At 38.5% G+C, this 16651-nt stretch overlaps 1 protein-coding gene across 3 annotated transcripts in view; it reads left to right on the top strand.

Annotated features, from left to right (window-relative positions):
• Positions 1–16651, top strand: part of ENOX2 (ecto-NOX disulfide-thiol exchanger 2) — a 283434-nt gene that overhangs the window by 2068 nt on the left and 264715 nt on the right. Inside the window, exon 1 of one of the 3 annotated variants that reach the window (XM_082681774.1) lies at positions 13157–13273. The exons of 1 other annotated variant lie outside the window; for it this stretch is intronic. In XM_082681774.1, the coding sequence (XP_082537900.1) occupies positions 13252–13273 (22 nt within the window). In that variant the 5' untranslated portion in view covers positions 13157–13251. Of the gene's footprint in view, positions 1–13156; positions 13274–14293; positions 14410–16651 lie in introns of those variants that run through there. One more of the 3 variants, XM_082681776.1, reaches the window with a different exon arrangement.

Below are 16651 nucleotides of genomic sequence, written 5' to 3'. Positions count from 1 at the left end.
AAACACAAATGATTCGCTTTTAGTTTCTATGTCAGTATGTGTCTGCTGTAAAGTAGCTGCCAAAAGCAAATTAGCTTAACTGTTACTGCAGCCGTAGCAAATTGTGTCTGCCAAAACTGTAGTCAGTATTACTATCTTTGAATTAGATGATTCTCTTTATAAAAACATGTCATGCCTCTAAGCTATTTGGACCTTGACAGTACTTTAGGTTTTATTTTATCTTAGACTTTAAGTGACCTTCTGGGGCACTTGGTCTCCTTCATGACCTTTGCCCCACGTGAAGTGTTGGGGATGCAACAGAGCACGAGGTGTGAGCTTTCTCTAGGTCTAGTTGGGGAGATAGATGCCCATCAGGCTGAGATAATGTAGTATGTAGTATAACAGAGACAGGTTCAAAATGCTATGGGAGGATGAAGGAAGGAGTGACTAAATGTAAGGGAGAGTCAGGAAGAAGGCTTCTGTAAGGAGGTGACATGACAGATAGGTCTTGAAGGATAATGAGTTTGCCAGGCAGAGAAGAGTAGAGGGGAGATAGTCTGCTCCCTCTATTTAAGATAGAGGGAGCAGACTGTGAAAGACATGGGATTTTTACAAGAGCAAGGCGTGTCCATTCAATGTTGAGGAATTCAGCATGGTTGGGGTGCAGATTGTTTGGGGAAATGAAGGCATAATTGTAGAAGAGGTCAGGGCTGATTTGTGAAGAACTTTGAACACAATGATGATAAGTTTGGATGTGCTCACATAGGCCAGTGTTTCTCAAAATGTATAGGGCATCTACCATAGTAGTTATGCTTTATTCCCACAAACATTTAAAATTTTATAAATTATATATTCTAATGTAGCTTATAAAAATTAAACTGAATTACATCATCAAATCTAAGGTTACTTAGGAAAAGGTTTACTGAACATACAAAGTAACCAGTTTTAAGTTGATTTAAATAGGAATATTAAGTAAATAATAGTACACATGGTGTGTGAATATGGGAAAATCAGCAAGTAATACTCAAATGACTGAAATTTGGAAAATACTGGTTGTTGGCAACAAAAAAAACATTAAAATGTTTTAGATGAGGAGCGCCATGATCAGATTTTCACTTTAGGATGCAGTGGAAGGGGATGATACCAGTTAGGAGGCTGGTACTCTGCTCCAGAGAGAGTTGGTGAGGACCTGAGGGAGCAACATATGAGAGGAGGGAACAGAGTCGAGAGACATTTAGGGGGTAGAATTTGTAGGACTTGGTAGACTTTTTTTTTAACATCTTTATTGGAGTATAATTGCTTTACAATGGTGTGTTAGTTTCTGCTTTATAACAAAGTGAATCAGCTATATGTATACATATATCCCCGTATCTCCTCTCTCTTGCGTCTCCCTCCCACCCTCCCTATCCCACCCCTTTAGGTGGACACAAAGTACCGAGCTGATCTCCCTGTGCTATGGGGCTGCTTCCCACTAGCTATCTATTTTACATTTGGTAGTGTATATATGTCCATGCCACTCTCTCACTTCGTCCCAGCTTACCCTTCCCTCTCCCCGTGTCCTCAAGTCCATTCTCTATGTCTGTGTCTTTGGACTTGGTAGACTTGAATATTATTATTATTTTATTAGTGTCATCTGAACTATTTTAAAAGCCTATATGCCACGTGCCTGTTATCCTTTATATGCTAAAATGAGCATATTATTGCCTAAATCAGGCTATGTACATATATCCATTAAGGTAACAGTGGAGGCTGTTGTCACGAATGGGTTTAGATTACACACGAGCATCCTCACTGCCTTACTGAGTGTCCTTGAGAGCAGTGGCACAGATATACAAGGAGTATGAGTATGATCTGTGATCCTTAGCCATCTGAGAAACTCCTTCAAGACTCAGCTCAAATATCAACACCTCTGTGAAGCCTTTGCTACACCTCCCCCTCCTTCTACCACACACACACATGCATATGCACACAGGAAGCAATAGTAGGCTCCTGGCTCCCACAGGACCCTGTACTTCCTCTGTTCTAGCCGGTACCACAGGCTAGACCAACCATAGTGTGTTGGTCTGTGGATGTGTCTGCCTGTCCCCTAGACTGTGAGCTCCTTGAGAGCAGGGACCTGGTCTCATCTCCATACCCAAAGCATCCAGAATAGTACTTGGTACATGGTAGACACCTAATAAATGGTGACTGGATGAAAAGAATGGATCAACATATTCACATGAATGTAACTCTGGACCTTGGTACCGCAGAGTGCCAAACACTAAAAAAAGATTAGCTGTTTGCTACATTTGCTACTTTTGCAGAATAAAGCAGTAAATTAAAGTGACCTGGGTGTATAACTTCACTAGAGTTTTCTTTCTTTTTCATTTTCTCCCACTCTCCTGTGGTTGCCTTTCTTTTTTTTTCCTCACCATTTATCCACCCAGCCTCCTGTTCCTTAGGCCTGCCCATTGCTTTGCTCCTCTTGACAGAGTTCACATTGCTTCTGCCCCTATATTCTGCCAAGGATCCATTGCTCCTCTCCACGCACCAAATCCAGTTGACACCATCCTTGAAATCACTCTGAAATGGGTCTCTTCCTATTTATAGACACTGCTAGTGGGACTGTAATCTGATACAACCCTTCTGGAAAGAATTTGTCAATATGTATCAAAAATCTTAAAATCGAACATAGCTTTCAACCTTCCACTTCAACTTCTAGGGCTCTATGCTGAGAAAATAAATGTGAAGTTTCTAAACATTTAGCTCCCAGGATGTCTAGCCCAGAATCTGTTTATAATAGCAAAAGAAAAAAGAAAAAAGGAAAGAAAAAGGAAAAAATAACATTTTATTGATAAATGTCTAATACTAGAGGTTTGAATTAAATCATTTATGGTACATGTATGGATTACTAAGTAACCATATAAATTGATATTACCAAAGAATATTTAATGATGTGGAAAGTTGTTTGTGATATATTAAGAGAAAATTCAGGTTATAAAGCTGACAGATCTCAGTCTGCATACACACATACACACATATCACACATGCACAGCCCCCCTCATCTGTGTGCACATACATAGGAAAAGTCCCATAATGGTAAACACACACAAAAAATGTTAATAGAGTTTTCCTATAAATAGAAGGATTACATACGAGTTCTCTTTTTATCTAGTCTTTTCCATATTTTTTGCTAATCCTCTATAATGACATTTTTGTACATTTTCAAAAAGTTATTTAAAAATGCTTTCCCCATGTCCACCCCTATTGCCATCGCCTTAGTTTGGGACACACTGCCCCCTTCTACCCTGCAACACACATATGACTTGTACCCGGGATTACTACTGCCTCCAGCCTGCCTCCCTTCCAATCCTTTCTCCACCAATGCTGACAGAATGAATGATGTTTCTAAATCACAAGTCTAAAGCTATCCAGCTCTACATAAAATAGTTCAAAGGCAGCCTATTGTCCTCAAGATAAAATCCAAATTTCTTAGACTGCTTTATAAAACCTTTGAAAATCAGCTCTCTGCTTTTCTTTCCATTGTCACTTTTCCTCCCACAATTTACTTTTTTCTTGGAGTCTTAGGCCAGTGCCTGGCACATAATAGGTGTTTAGCTAATGCTAACCAAATATCGGTGTGGATTGTATGGGTTAACTGTTGTGTGCCAGGCAATCCACCAGGGTTTCATTTCATCCTCAGAGTAAAAATGTTAAATACATACAATAGTTATCCCTATTTTACAGATGAGGAAAATTAATTAAATAAAAATGGGAAGAAAAGTAATCATAATAACATTTTTTTAAAGAAAAAAATCAAACCCCCCTGCTATAACACAGCTTTCATTTTCCTGAGGCCCCCTGCCAGTCTTTGTCGGTGTGCATACAGACTTTGTTCATTCCCTTGGGCAAGTTATATGTGACCACAGCATAACAAAAACAGTCCAGACCGACATGACCTCACCACGTCACAGTTCACATTGTGTTAATATACAGACATCTTTCCTTTGTGTATATAACACTTCATGCAGGAGAGACAGAAAAGCTCCAATTTCTCTGTTTTTCTTTCTGTTTTGAAATTCTGTGTCTTTGGGGATAGGGATGTCAGCAGAGACCTACGGAAAACTGTGATAGAATTGAATGTACAAGAAACAATGTGTCTCATGGGAGCCAGTGTCATTGGTTAATTTATTTTTTTAAATGTCACGTAGATGTATTTTCCAGCAATCTGTCCCCAGGGAAGACCTTGGTTGAATTCAACTGTTAATCCTATTTACAGAATGCAGCCTATGCATGCACTGTATTCTTGCATTGTTAAGTGATCTTAGACATATGTAGTGGATTACCATGATGACGTACAATCAGGTGAATATGAGATATCTGATTTTCTCTACAAAAACGTATCGATGTTCATATTGTCATTCAAGATCCTGCTGTGTGGTCTTTCCTTCATTTTCCTTACAGATAATACCCATTGTGCAAAAATGGATGCTCTTCAAAGGATAGAAGTCCTAAGCATGAATTGTCAGAATAAAATTATATCACCTTGTAAGGAATTCTCACTGTTAAATACTCCAGGAAAAAGAATGCATAGTTCTGTTCCATGATCAAATAAGTTGAACATAGAAATTACAGGTAGAGTTTCAGTTCATCTGATGAATTATTGTGGGCTTACTATGTGCAAAGCACTCTGCTAGGCACTGCACTAGATACTTATAAATACCCCCTTTTTATGCGTTCCAGACAGACAGACAGACAGACAGAGATATCTAGTGTACATACAAGAATGAGTGTGAAAGAGCAAATGAAAGAAAGAAGATTTCAACAAGCAGGTCCATCATATAAATGAAAATTTACTCCACTGAAAATTGGGATACCTGCCAGTAGGATACATAGGCAAAAATGAGCTACCAGATACCTGATAAGCAAATAATCTACTTCTCTGTTTACAAACAGTTTGAGGGAAGGAACAGTGACTTTCTGTACATCCAGCCCTGCACAAACCTGCTGGTGATGTTGTGAGAGTTAATGACTATGTCAGCTTTTCCAGGGTTTCTGTCTCTGCTGCGGAGATTTGGCAGACACCCCAGACAAATTTTATGTCTCTTAAATCTTCCTCAAGCTAGGCTTGGCTTTTAGATTTATATGTACAAAAAAAGCAAAGTGTTTACCAGTTCGACATTTTTGAAGATCAAAACAGACTCCGATTTAAAAAAGAATTCAACATACACCTCAGTTTAGTCTACAGAGAGGGCTAATTGCTTTTGCTATTTGTTTAAAACAGCTGAAATGTTTACTTTCTAGAAGTGACGACTGATCATATGTCTAAAGATTTATATGCCAGGCCTAAGTGTTGCTTCCTCTTTTTCTTGCCTGCAAAGTGTAAAGTTTTGCTAAAGTCTTCATTGTTCTTTTTTGCCTTTACTGATACATAGTTATAAAACAGTGTAGGATGAGAGGTGCTGTGAAAGATATTGGCAATCTAGGAGAAAAATAAAAGATGGTTTTTATTAGCTCCTCCCTGCCCCCTTTTTTGGCTCTCAGCTTTTCAATGGTCCCTTAAGCACAATAATGATAGGTGAGAATAGGAACTGGAGAGCTTTCCATGACTACTCATTAACAAGGCTTGTCCAAATATATCTGCAGGCAGAATACAAATACAAGTCTGGCTGTAATTCAGAAGAGTTGAAACACCTTGTAGAGAATGTTACATAAACAACATTGCTTCAGTGGTGAAAGGTGAATTATAACTTGGGGGAAATCCGCAGTAAGGGCCCTTCTCATCCACTCCAGCTGCGCTTCTTTTTAGCCAGCAACAACTGCCAGTAAGAGCTTCCTGGGGCAGAAACTGTCCCACAGTAAGGCCCCGTAATATGTCCTCCTACCATTTCTTCTTCAATCAAGTCCTCGGACACACTTCATTAGGATTACTTTGGTCACATAATATTCTAATTTTCACCTTTCAAGAGATGCTCAGTTTGAATTCAAGGAGCACTTGATATTCAAGCTCATTTATTCAATACACATTTAAGCACATATACAGGACCAGACCTTATGCCAAGTGCTAGGAATACAGTGATGAATTAGAAGTAGTCCCTGCCTGCTCTTAAGGAGCTCACAGTCAAGTTGGGAAGATAGACACCCAAACCAATAATTATATTACAATGGCAAAGGTGCTCAGAGAAAGAGCTATGTTATAAGGTGCCCTGGGAACATGATGGAGGAAATTATTGCTAGGGGTGGGCTCCTTACAGACCAGAGTCTAACTCTGCTGAATCACAAAGGATGAGTGGGCATTGCCTGGAATCTCGGTGGACAAAGAGGTGTGGGAAAGAATTCCAGAAAGAGGGAACACGAACACATGCGAAACAGTTACATATAAAAATGGATAGTTCAGAAAAAGGTGAGATACTGTGTATGAACCACTGGGAGTATAGAAGAGGGGACAGGATAAGGATCTGGAAAGGTATCTTGTGGAAGGAAGTCTGCTTGTTAAAGAGCTTGGCCTTTATCCTATAGGCGGGGGATGAGCCAGCACAGGGTTTAAACCGGGAGTAACATGATTGGATTGGAGGATGGGCTTTATGGGGAAAAAACTGGAGACAGAGAAAGTCCACCTTTTGATTTGGCAGTCTGAGAGGCCTTCCCTAATCACTTGCCGCTATTCAGGAATGCCATCTCCACTAAGTTTTTGTTCAACATACAAAGATCACTTTGAATAATTGTTTCCTTCTACACACAGGACATAGCTTCCTGCACTCCTTCACATGTTGGTTAGCTGAATATTCATTTTTTCCAACTCAAATCAGTGATCCCAGTAGTAATTGGGGTTTGATTATCATGAAGGAAATCAGAGTTTCAAAGCATAGCTGCTAGTTTGAAAAACTGTATGAGGCTTATTTATTGCCTACGGAGTCAGTGGGGCTGAGGTGAGTGATGGTCAGCTCCCTTGGGGACTGAGGGAGGGAAAGGGACAGAGGCTGAAGAGATGGCTGTTTAAAAAATGGTCAGCATCCAGAATGTTGGAACCCCCTAATGGCCACATCCAGACAAGGGAAATAGATACAAGGGCCAGAAGTACATGAATATAAAAAATGTATGTTGAAGGTAACTGTGCCCAAATTGTTCTATGTAGCCAATCGGTTTTGGAGCATATTCTTTCTCCGACTCAGATACTATAAATGGCTTCCCATTAGCCATAGGATGCAGTCCAAACTCTTTAGCCTGGCATTCAATACTTTCTGCAGTCTGGCTCCAGCCTACCTTTCCAATCTTCATACTTCTGTCTTACAGAACTTATCTGGCCAGCCAGTTACCCTTTCAGACACTGCTTTGGCATTCCCTCATCTACACTGTGAGCCCTCTCAGGGCAGTGACTGTGTTTTTAACCTCTTTGAATCTGCCACAGTGCCTAGCACAGTGTCTTGCATACAGTAGGCACCCAAGTATATGTACGGGTTGATTATTGTCCCCCACCCCATTCGTTCCAATTTCTCTACTACTATGGACCTAATATCCTCTCTACTAAAAATGGCAACTGAGACACTAGGTGCAAGGGGTCAGTTTTCAATAAACTAACTTTTAAATTTTTATTTTGAAATAATTGTAAATATAGAAAAGTTAAAAGAATCATATAAGGACTCTCATATACCATTCACTCAGATTCACCACTTTTTAACATTTTGCCCTATTTGATTTATGCTTCTCCATATAAATATGGTTATTTTGTTCTGAAACATTTGAAGTTGAAAAAGCTGTACCCCTTACCTACCCCTCTCCTTTTTCCCTCGACCTTTTATGATGAAAAAAATTAAATATACAGAAAAGTTGAAAGAATTGTACAGTGAACACCCATATACCCATCATTTAGAGTCTATAGTTAACACTTTATTTGCTTTATCACCTATCCATCCATCTATCCATCTTTTTCTGCATTTCAAATCAAGTTGCCGACAACTGTATAATTCTTTCTAAATTCTTCAGTATGTGTATCATTAACTAGATGAACAAACTATTTTGTGCTCTGAAATCAACCAAATAATCCAATTATACTTGCATTTACTGTGTTGCCAAAACTCTGGTCTACCTGTGGATCTTAGATCTGTTTGGCCATGGGACATGTCTCTTTGATTAACTTTTGGATGTCCCTCCACTTCACCTAGTGCATTGCCAGACACACATTCCATAAATACCATTTGATGCTGATGAGCAGAGACAGAGCTAGAGCCAGGGGGAGAATCACAATAAAACTAGAATAAACTGAGGGAGGAGAGGAGCATATGCGAAGAGGGCCATGAGTGAATGAAATAGAAGCTGGAACTTGAAGAATGGGGGAAAGATGGGGGCCTTAGACCACCTGGTACTTCCAGCAGTACTTCTATCTGCCACTTTCCAACCCTCTCTTTAGAAGGATAGATTCCAGGAAACTAGGGACAATTGCTGCTCAGCAGAGCACATGACAAGTCTCCTTGCTACTACTTAGGCACCACCAATTAGTATAATCATGTTGCTTCATGAATATGCTAATCTACTGCAAGATGCAGCTTAGTTTTAGAGGGTATGGATGGGCCACTGAAAACCTCTTTCAAACTAAATCTGTGCTACAGGCCAAAGAGCACTTGAGTTAAATGAATCCTAGTTTCCTTTCTCTTTATAACCTTTTCTTTCTTGCTCTGTTGCTTATGAATACAAGTATAGCTCTAACATGCATTTATTGAATAATTATTTTGTGCCAAGCACTGTGCTAGTTGCTATCACATCATTAACACTTTCCAACAACCCAATGAGTAAGTACTACTTCTTTCTCCATTTGCCAGGTAAGAAAACTTGAGACTCAGCATGGTTAAGTACCTTGTCCATAAGCCAGAATTCAAGAAACTCAGGTCTGTCTGACTCCAGAGCCCAGTGGTCTTAACCACATTGTTGGATGAAATTTTTTAGAAAGTCGTCTATCTAGCATAAATGCAAGGAGATTTACTTTCACTGTATTAACTCAGCAGATGATTATTCACTAAGCGAGTGCAATTGAATCACTGAATTAAGAAGGAATTCAGTCATTCAGACTTTAATCATTAGAATGTTGGTATAGTAATGGATTCAAATTGCTTGAGTTCACATCCCAGATCTATCACTTACCAGTAGGGTGACTGCAAGCATGTCACTTAACATCAGTAAGCCTCAGTTTCCTTGCCTATAAAATTAGGATGATAATACCTACCCTATAGCTGTGTTGTGAGGACTAATTTAAAAAATAATATAAAGTATCATGCTATGTTTGGCATGCAATAGGTGCTCAGCATAATTTAGATCACTTTCTTCCTTCTTCCTTTTTGGGACCAGACCACTCACCTGTAGCTTTCATTTGAGGAAAACAAACTGCTCCTGAAACATTTTTTGAAGAGAAACATTCTGAAAAGGAATATTAGCCTGACTATTCCCAAGGCACATTTGCCCAATGAGCAAAGACAGTTGCCCAACTCTTATGTGAAGCATATTTCAAAAAAGCTAGAAACATGAACCCTTAGGAGAATTGGGGTGGTACATCTCTCTCCTTCTGAAGATTAGGGCCAAATTGTGACATCCTCTATTTTGTCATTATTCTAAATTTCACAATTGGCATAAAGTATTAGACCTGGAATATTGGTAATCCCAGCCCAGTCATTTCAAAGTAAGCAAGCCGAGTCTAAAAGAGTATAAATGACTTGACCAAGGTCAAACAGTGAAAAAAATAGGAGAATTCAGTTTTCCCAACTCCTTATTTATTGCCATTCTGTGGTTCATTGTGGGCTGTCAGTCAGGTGAAACCAAGTCTTGATGTGTGTTCTTTGAACTGATTGGACTCTCAGGGTTTGGTACAAGTTTGATTGATTCAGAAAACATGAAGCTTTGGTCCAGTTCAAATTGATTCACTAGTTGTTGCTTTCAAACTATTAACAATTCTGTTTTGTTTGGGGTTTAGAAAATTAGTGTTGTTTCTCTCAGTTTAGGTCCATGGTTTGGTTCAAGTTCATGGTTATCTGAAATCTTCCACTGGGATTTTTGTTTTTGACAAAAATACTCAGAATCCAAGGAGGTTAACAATAGGAATTCATTTGAAAAGATCCGTCAGGCTTGGTGACAGCTGCTGAGAAGTTCAGGTGGATTAGGGAACCACTAGTGCTTACATTCTGGAGATTGAAATGATGGAAACATTGCAGTGGTTTTTGGTGTATATGTTTGTGTGTTTGCTTTTATCAGGATTCTCTGATGCTTTAATTTCCATTCTTGCTAATCTGGCTTGAAACTGATGCTTTCCACTCCACTTTATTGCCTTTTGGTACATGCTGTCAGTCATGTTCTGGATATGATCCTCATCTTTTGACGGTGAGGAAAGAAGCTAACAAAAAATCGTCTTTCCTGTCCTTTTCCCTTTACTTTGAATGGCCTTTCTGAGGCACTTGGGGAATATGAATTTCAGCTTAAATGTGTGGAGGAGTTCAGTTGCAATGCCCAAAGGCAGAACAGCCTGATTCTGAAATACAGCCTTTGTTCCTTTCTTACCAGTGTGTTTTTAGAAGTCTCAGGCCAGTTTCCTTTGCCGAACCTGAAATTGGGCTGACACCTTTATTAGTGGCCAGCCATGCCACCGGTGAGGCTGTGGTGGAGGGTTGCAGTGATGAGGCCCCTAGAGAACTGTGTCCCACCTGCCTGGCTTTCCACATGCCGAAGGAAAGTGAGTTCTGGTGCTAGGTCTATCAGTGCTTTTTCAAGCTCTTGACTGTTTACCTAAGCAGTCGGAAGGCTAGGATTGCAGCTGTGGTAGTAAATGGGCCATTCCCAGTACCTCAAAAGGCAAGCACTTTCTAGGAGGTGAGGTTTTGGATGATTCCAGCAAGTATTTTTCTGCTTAGAAAAAAAAAAAGAAGCTCTCACTTCAGATTCTTTCACTCTCCTTCCCTCCCCTCTCTTCTCCTCTACTCCTTTCCCCACCCTTTCCTCCCCTTCCCCCTTTAATGGCTCACTTGCTATTAGCTACCTCACCTAACTCTTTGTGATTCATATTATCCATTTTACCCATTGATTTAATATAGATTTTGGATACATATTTTACTGGAATTTTCAGTATTGGCAATGACATTCAAGGGGACAATTAGAAAAAAAGTTTTCTTTCTTCTCGCAGGAAGTGGTCTGGGCACTTGTTTGAGGACACGGATGGCATTGGAGGGGGCCAAGGGGAGCTGATATCTGATATTTCTGCTACAGCTCCCACCTTTCTTTTGGCTGCTTCAGATTTGGCCCACGTGGACAGACACATACTTGGGAAACCACCATACAGATGAAAATCAGGACATGTGGGATTTGGCTGAACCAAAGGTCCCCAAACATTGTCTGGATCATTTAGTGCCCCAGGTGTGGCCACCCCAGGACTTCATGCGCTAAAACTGTGTCCCAGCTGAAACCAGCTGGCCACTGTGTATATAGTATCAAGGCAGCTTGGAGCCTCATAAAGCATGACCTTGGATTTTTACCTTGTGGATTTAGATTTAGATAATCAACCTGAAACTTTTTCTACACACTGGGCAGTGAGGATGTACCAGGTTAATAGAAAGATTTAACAAAAGGAGATGCTCATTGTCTAGTAGCTTGCATTCCAGATGGGACATAATACTAGACCTTACAGAAAAATTGACTGACTTTTTGGAAAGGAAAGAAGGAGTTACAGGACTTTTGTCTCTTTAATAAACTTTTGATGTATTGTATATCAGATTTAATTTTTTTCTTTTCAAAAGATTTTCCTCCTGTGGAATTTTAAGAGGAAACAGTACTTCCTTCTAATTTTAAAATTGGAAGAATTGAATAATGTTTCATGAAATTATATTGGTCCTTTCTTATTTTTCTTATATGATACAGGTGCCTCATTTCAGTCATTTAGGCAAGATTTGTCTCAGGGTATAATAATAATAATCCCATACAATTTTATCGCTCTTTACAATTTACCAAAGTGTTTTTATATCTATTATCTCATTAGCTCTTCACAGCAATCCTATGACGCAGTCAGAATGGGTGCAATTATGTACAATTTATAAAATAAGGGAACTTATGCTCCAAGAAGTTAAGTGACTTGTCCAGAGTAACACAGATAGAAAGTTGTAGAACTGGAACCTGAACCCAGGTTTCCTGATACCCAGCCCCAGTACTCCTCCAATTGTGTCATGTTTCCTTCCTAAGAGACTGTCTCCTTTTTGTTCCTACTCATGATTCATTTTGAAGTCTAAAAAAGTGTGCTTCAGTTTAGCAGATGAGTAAAACTAAAGCACTTACAGGTAAAGTGCCTTCTTAAAGGTCACCTAGCTTCTCACCTTGACTTTAATGGAACTATTTTTAGGTATACATAGATTGTTTTTCAGTGTTAAATATATGCACAAAAGTTGTGTGATCTGTTGATTATAGGTATGAAAGCTGCACCTGGGGAATGGGACTAGGGATGAAAAGTTGGCTTAAAATAATTAGCTTCTTGCCTTTTTGTTAAGAGATGTCATGTTCAATATAATTTAATTTCTTTATACTTCCTTTGCTTCCAGACTTTTAAATACAATTCTTTAGGGAAAATTAGCAAATATTCATTCTGAATGTTGATTTCTCAGGAACAAGGGTAGCTGGAGGAAAAAGAAAGCAAAGGGGTGACTTTCCATGCACTATACGAGTGGGCAAGCATTATTTTGTTCGAGGCTGTGAGCTAAGATTTCTTCTAAGGCATGCAAATCGTAAAGTTCTGATTTGTCAACTGCATGTTGTTTCTTTAGGCACTGATGTATGAAATCCCAAACGAATTCTCGAATGAACATACTGCTAATTGCTTCTCCACCTGCTCTCCAACCTCCTCCACCCCACCCCCTCCACTCCCAATTCAGCCTGTAAGTGTCCGTCATTGGAGATGGATGGTGACACATGCAGTAATAGCAATTCATAAAAGCCAGTTCCAGCCCTTGTCTTCAAGGCTCCTGGATTTTCCACTGCCTGCTTTTGTGTAAGTGAAGTGGATGGAAGTGCTCCTGGCATCAGAATCCACCTCCCTATGCTCTGTTGCTAGAGCTCAGTTGTCGGCTGGAGCTGAGCTAAACAGAAGCATCATCGGAGCTGAGCTGAATTGTATCTGTTTTTTGGTTTTTTTTTCCTCAGTGCGGGGGTGGGTTAGGGGTAGTGTGTAGTGGGGGTTTGGGGTGCTTTGGCTTTTCTTTTTGTGGAGAGAAGAGGTTAGGGGAGAATAACTCACGGTAGGATACAACGTGAAACAGTTCCCTGAAGAGTGTCACGATGTTCCTAGTACAATATTCAGGTATAGTATGTTTTATTTTACCTGAAATTTTCCTTTTGTTTCAAAGTGCATTCCTCTCTTATTTTGCCTCCAGTTCAACTGTACTGAAGGACAAATAAGGTTCTAATGAGCTAAACAAAATAGCTGCATAAAATATGCCTGCCCCTAGCTATAATGTTTGTGGCAGATTGCTATGTAAAATCTGGGTTCTCTGTTAAATTGGTAGTCCCGATCCCTTAATTGTGCATGCTTCTCTGCTGTATTCTTGTATTGAATTTCTCAAGTCTTATGTCTGCAACTGGTAGTATGTGATATAGCCTAGAGTGTTCGCACAGAAGACAGTGCTTTGGAAGGAAAAAAGCAATTTTTAAAACACTTAGTATGTTGTGTTCCTCTTGAGTTTATTAACTCCTGTGTTTGTTAATTGGTTGTCTAGATTTGAGATATACAGTTAAGAGTAAGTAAATTTCAAATAGGAAGCATTCCAGAACACATTTGTTTGGTAAATTTATTTTTATTTCATTATTTAACTCATATTGATGAACATTACATATTATTGTTGTTGTTTGTTCTCCTGGTAGAAAAAAAGTGCTGAAAACAGCAAGGCTAAACATGCCAGCTCCAAACCATCTGTATTGTAAAATATCGTTGGACCAGAAGTGTTCCTTAAGTATTCTCTTAAGCTTTCAGAAACAATATTGGTCCATAATAATGAAGAACTTGGAGACTGATTAAGTATTGGTGAATGTTGTTTGAAAGGCTTCTTATACAGCAGTTTGATAGAAAGGATCCTTCCAAATAAAAAAAACCTTAAAAAAGTTTCACTTTCTCGCTGAACAGAACAGAAGCTTAGTTTCTACAACCACATGTTTTGATAAGTTTGAATATCATTTATTGTCAAGGACTTACACCTCCATTCTTGTTTTATTGTCCTTAAAATATTGTGCTCCTGTGCTTAAGAGCTAAAAGATCGTGTTCTGTTTTGATACGTGGTTTGACAGTTGATTTCGCTCCTCATTAATTGGACAGCATGCAGATGATGTGGAGAAGTGAGTGAGTGAGAATATTTCAAGGTTACGCTGAAGAGCATACAGTGAACCTTAGTGCCTGGACCAACAGCTGCTGAATTGAATTGTCTGCAATTAAAGCAACAGCAGGTTTGTGTAGTCTCCCTGCAGCCCATTTATTTGAATTTATAGCTTCAGTTTCTTCTTTGGGTAGCGGTTGGTTTGTTTCACTAAGTGTTGGAGAGTTGTGCTTGTTGGATGTTTTCTCTATACTCTAATTCATGCTTGACTCCAGAAGAGCCATCTCTGTACATTTTTAATATGCAAAGTTGTTGAGGTTTTTCTCTTTGGATTAAAACCAGAGAATATCTCGTTTTCTCCACTGTAAAACTAAATAGATATACTTTCATGGAAAATATTGCTTTATTCAATAAGTAGAGGTTTCTCATGGGCCTGTGTTACTGGTTTAAATTTCTGGCAGTGAAAAATGTGGAAAATGTTATGCAACTGGAATTACTATATCTGGAAAGAACTTCTCTATGCTAATAAAAGTGTTTATGTTAAAAAAAATAGTGACATTATCTCCTTGCCATCTCTCAATTCCAGGGTGACCTAATGAATAATGTCAAAGCTAACTAGGTGGCTTTTATGACTGACTTGTATTTGTAACCTAATAGTAAATACATGCTTAATTCCATCATGGTTTTACTCTATTAAAAAACAACTTAAAATTACAGTATAGTTGTTGGTAATTGACTCATAGTGGATATGATGTAAAACATTTACACAATGGTTTAACATATACTTGATCAATTTTTTCTCATAACCACCCTGTGTGAAATCAGTGGTGTTATGATCTCCATTTCAGAGGTAAGAAAACTGAGACTTAGAGAATGAGTAACTGGCCTGAGGTCTCGCATCTAACAAGAGGCAGAGCCCAAACTCATAGGTTAATTGATCTGATTCAAGAATCTGTGCTTTTTCTCACCCTTATACCAGGGTGCCTCTCAGTTGATGGATCCAGGGTAAATTTGACTTAAGCTACTAGTCAAGAAGACTAAGTTCAGTCATTTACTAAAAAAAAAAAAAAAAAATGTGTTGATAGAACTGTAGAGATTTTTTCTGAGCTATTTTTAACATAACATTTATTTTAATATGTGAGTGCTTTCCAGATTAAGTTTATAGATTATGTGGAGAAACATTAGTGTTTTGATTAATTTATACATCAATATGAATGAAGGTAGAGCCTTGTAAAGTTATTGGGAAGTAAAATGTCCGATTGAAAAGGTTAGTGTGGAATATTTTCCTTCTAAAACAAGCTAGTTCATTTTTAATATTCTGCTCAACATATACGATGGTTTTGGTAAAAGTTATGTGTATACTTTAAAATATACTAGCCAAATATGAAGGGCTATGTTTTAAAATTTGAGTATTTTATCCAGATCAACAGAAAAAATATACAGCTAACTCAGTTTCACACTTTTCTGTTTCTATCTATCTATCTAAAATAGATGAACTTTCTCATCTTTTAAAATTCTCAAATGTTTTCTCAATTTTAAATTCATTCCTTTAAAGGAGAAAGATGAACCCAGGTGCTTGAGTAGCTCATGCTAGTTCTCTGGTAAAACGTTCTTTAAAACCTCTTCAGGAAACATTCTTGAAGCAGTCACTCTTAGATCTGAATTTATTAGAGACTATGCCATTTACTGGGGAAATGACTGGATGCTCACACCATAGACAACTCTTCTTTAGCATTTGACAATGAATATTTGAGAATGCTATCAAGAACATGAGTCGGACATAGGGCAAGTATTGTTATGACCTGTTTATGAGACTTTTAGAAAGATGGTAATAGAAATATTGTCTCAGATACCATGTAACTTAGAATTTATCCTTATTTAAGATATCTTTGTATTTTAACATATTTTAAAGTAAAGCTATTCTTATATTTTTCCCCTCCTAGCAAAATGGAAAGGAGGATGATATAAAGCTCTTTTATCATTATTTAACTTAAATGGAATTCGACACTTAAAAAAATGCAGGAGGGAACTTGAGGGAATGGGTCAGGGTTAGAGGGAAAACTAGGCATGTGATTGGAAGCTCCATGTTAAACTTGGTTTCAGGTGGCAAATTTCCTGTGCAGTCAGAAGCTCTGGCTAACACCCCTCGCTCCATTCCTCTTTCTGGAAGCGAGCACTTTAAATATAAACGAAAAAGAGCTTATTATGGTTTTTAAAGGAATTGATATTTTTTGATTGGTGAAAGAAAGTCTTTCATCTGCAAAATAATCATTTTTCCCCCTGCTGTTTGAGGCCAAGAGAAATTAGAAAAGGAGTAGATTTCTAGGTTCCGGCTGTTTTTCCGTTCAGTATACCTTTGAGTGTGTTTTAGG

The sequence above is a fragment of the Grampus griseus genome (assembly GCF_964374135.1).
Source record: "Grampus griseus genome assembly, chromosome: X".
NCBI classification, from domain to species: domain Eukaryota; kingdom Metazoa; phylum Chordata; class Mammalia; order Artiodactyla; family Delphinidae; genus Grampus; species Grampus griseus.
This window is presented reverse-complemented; position numbering and strand designations above follow the sequence as displayed.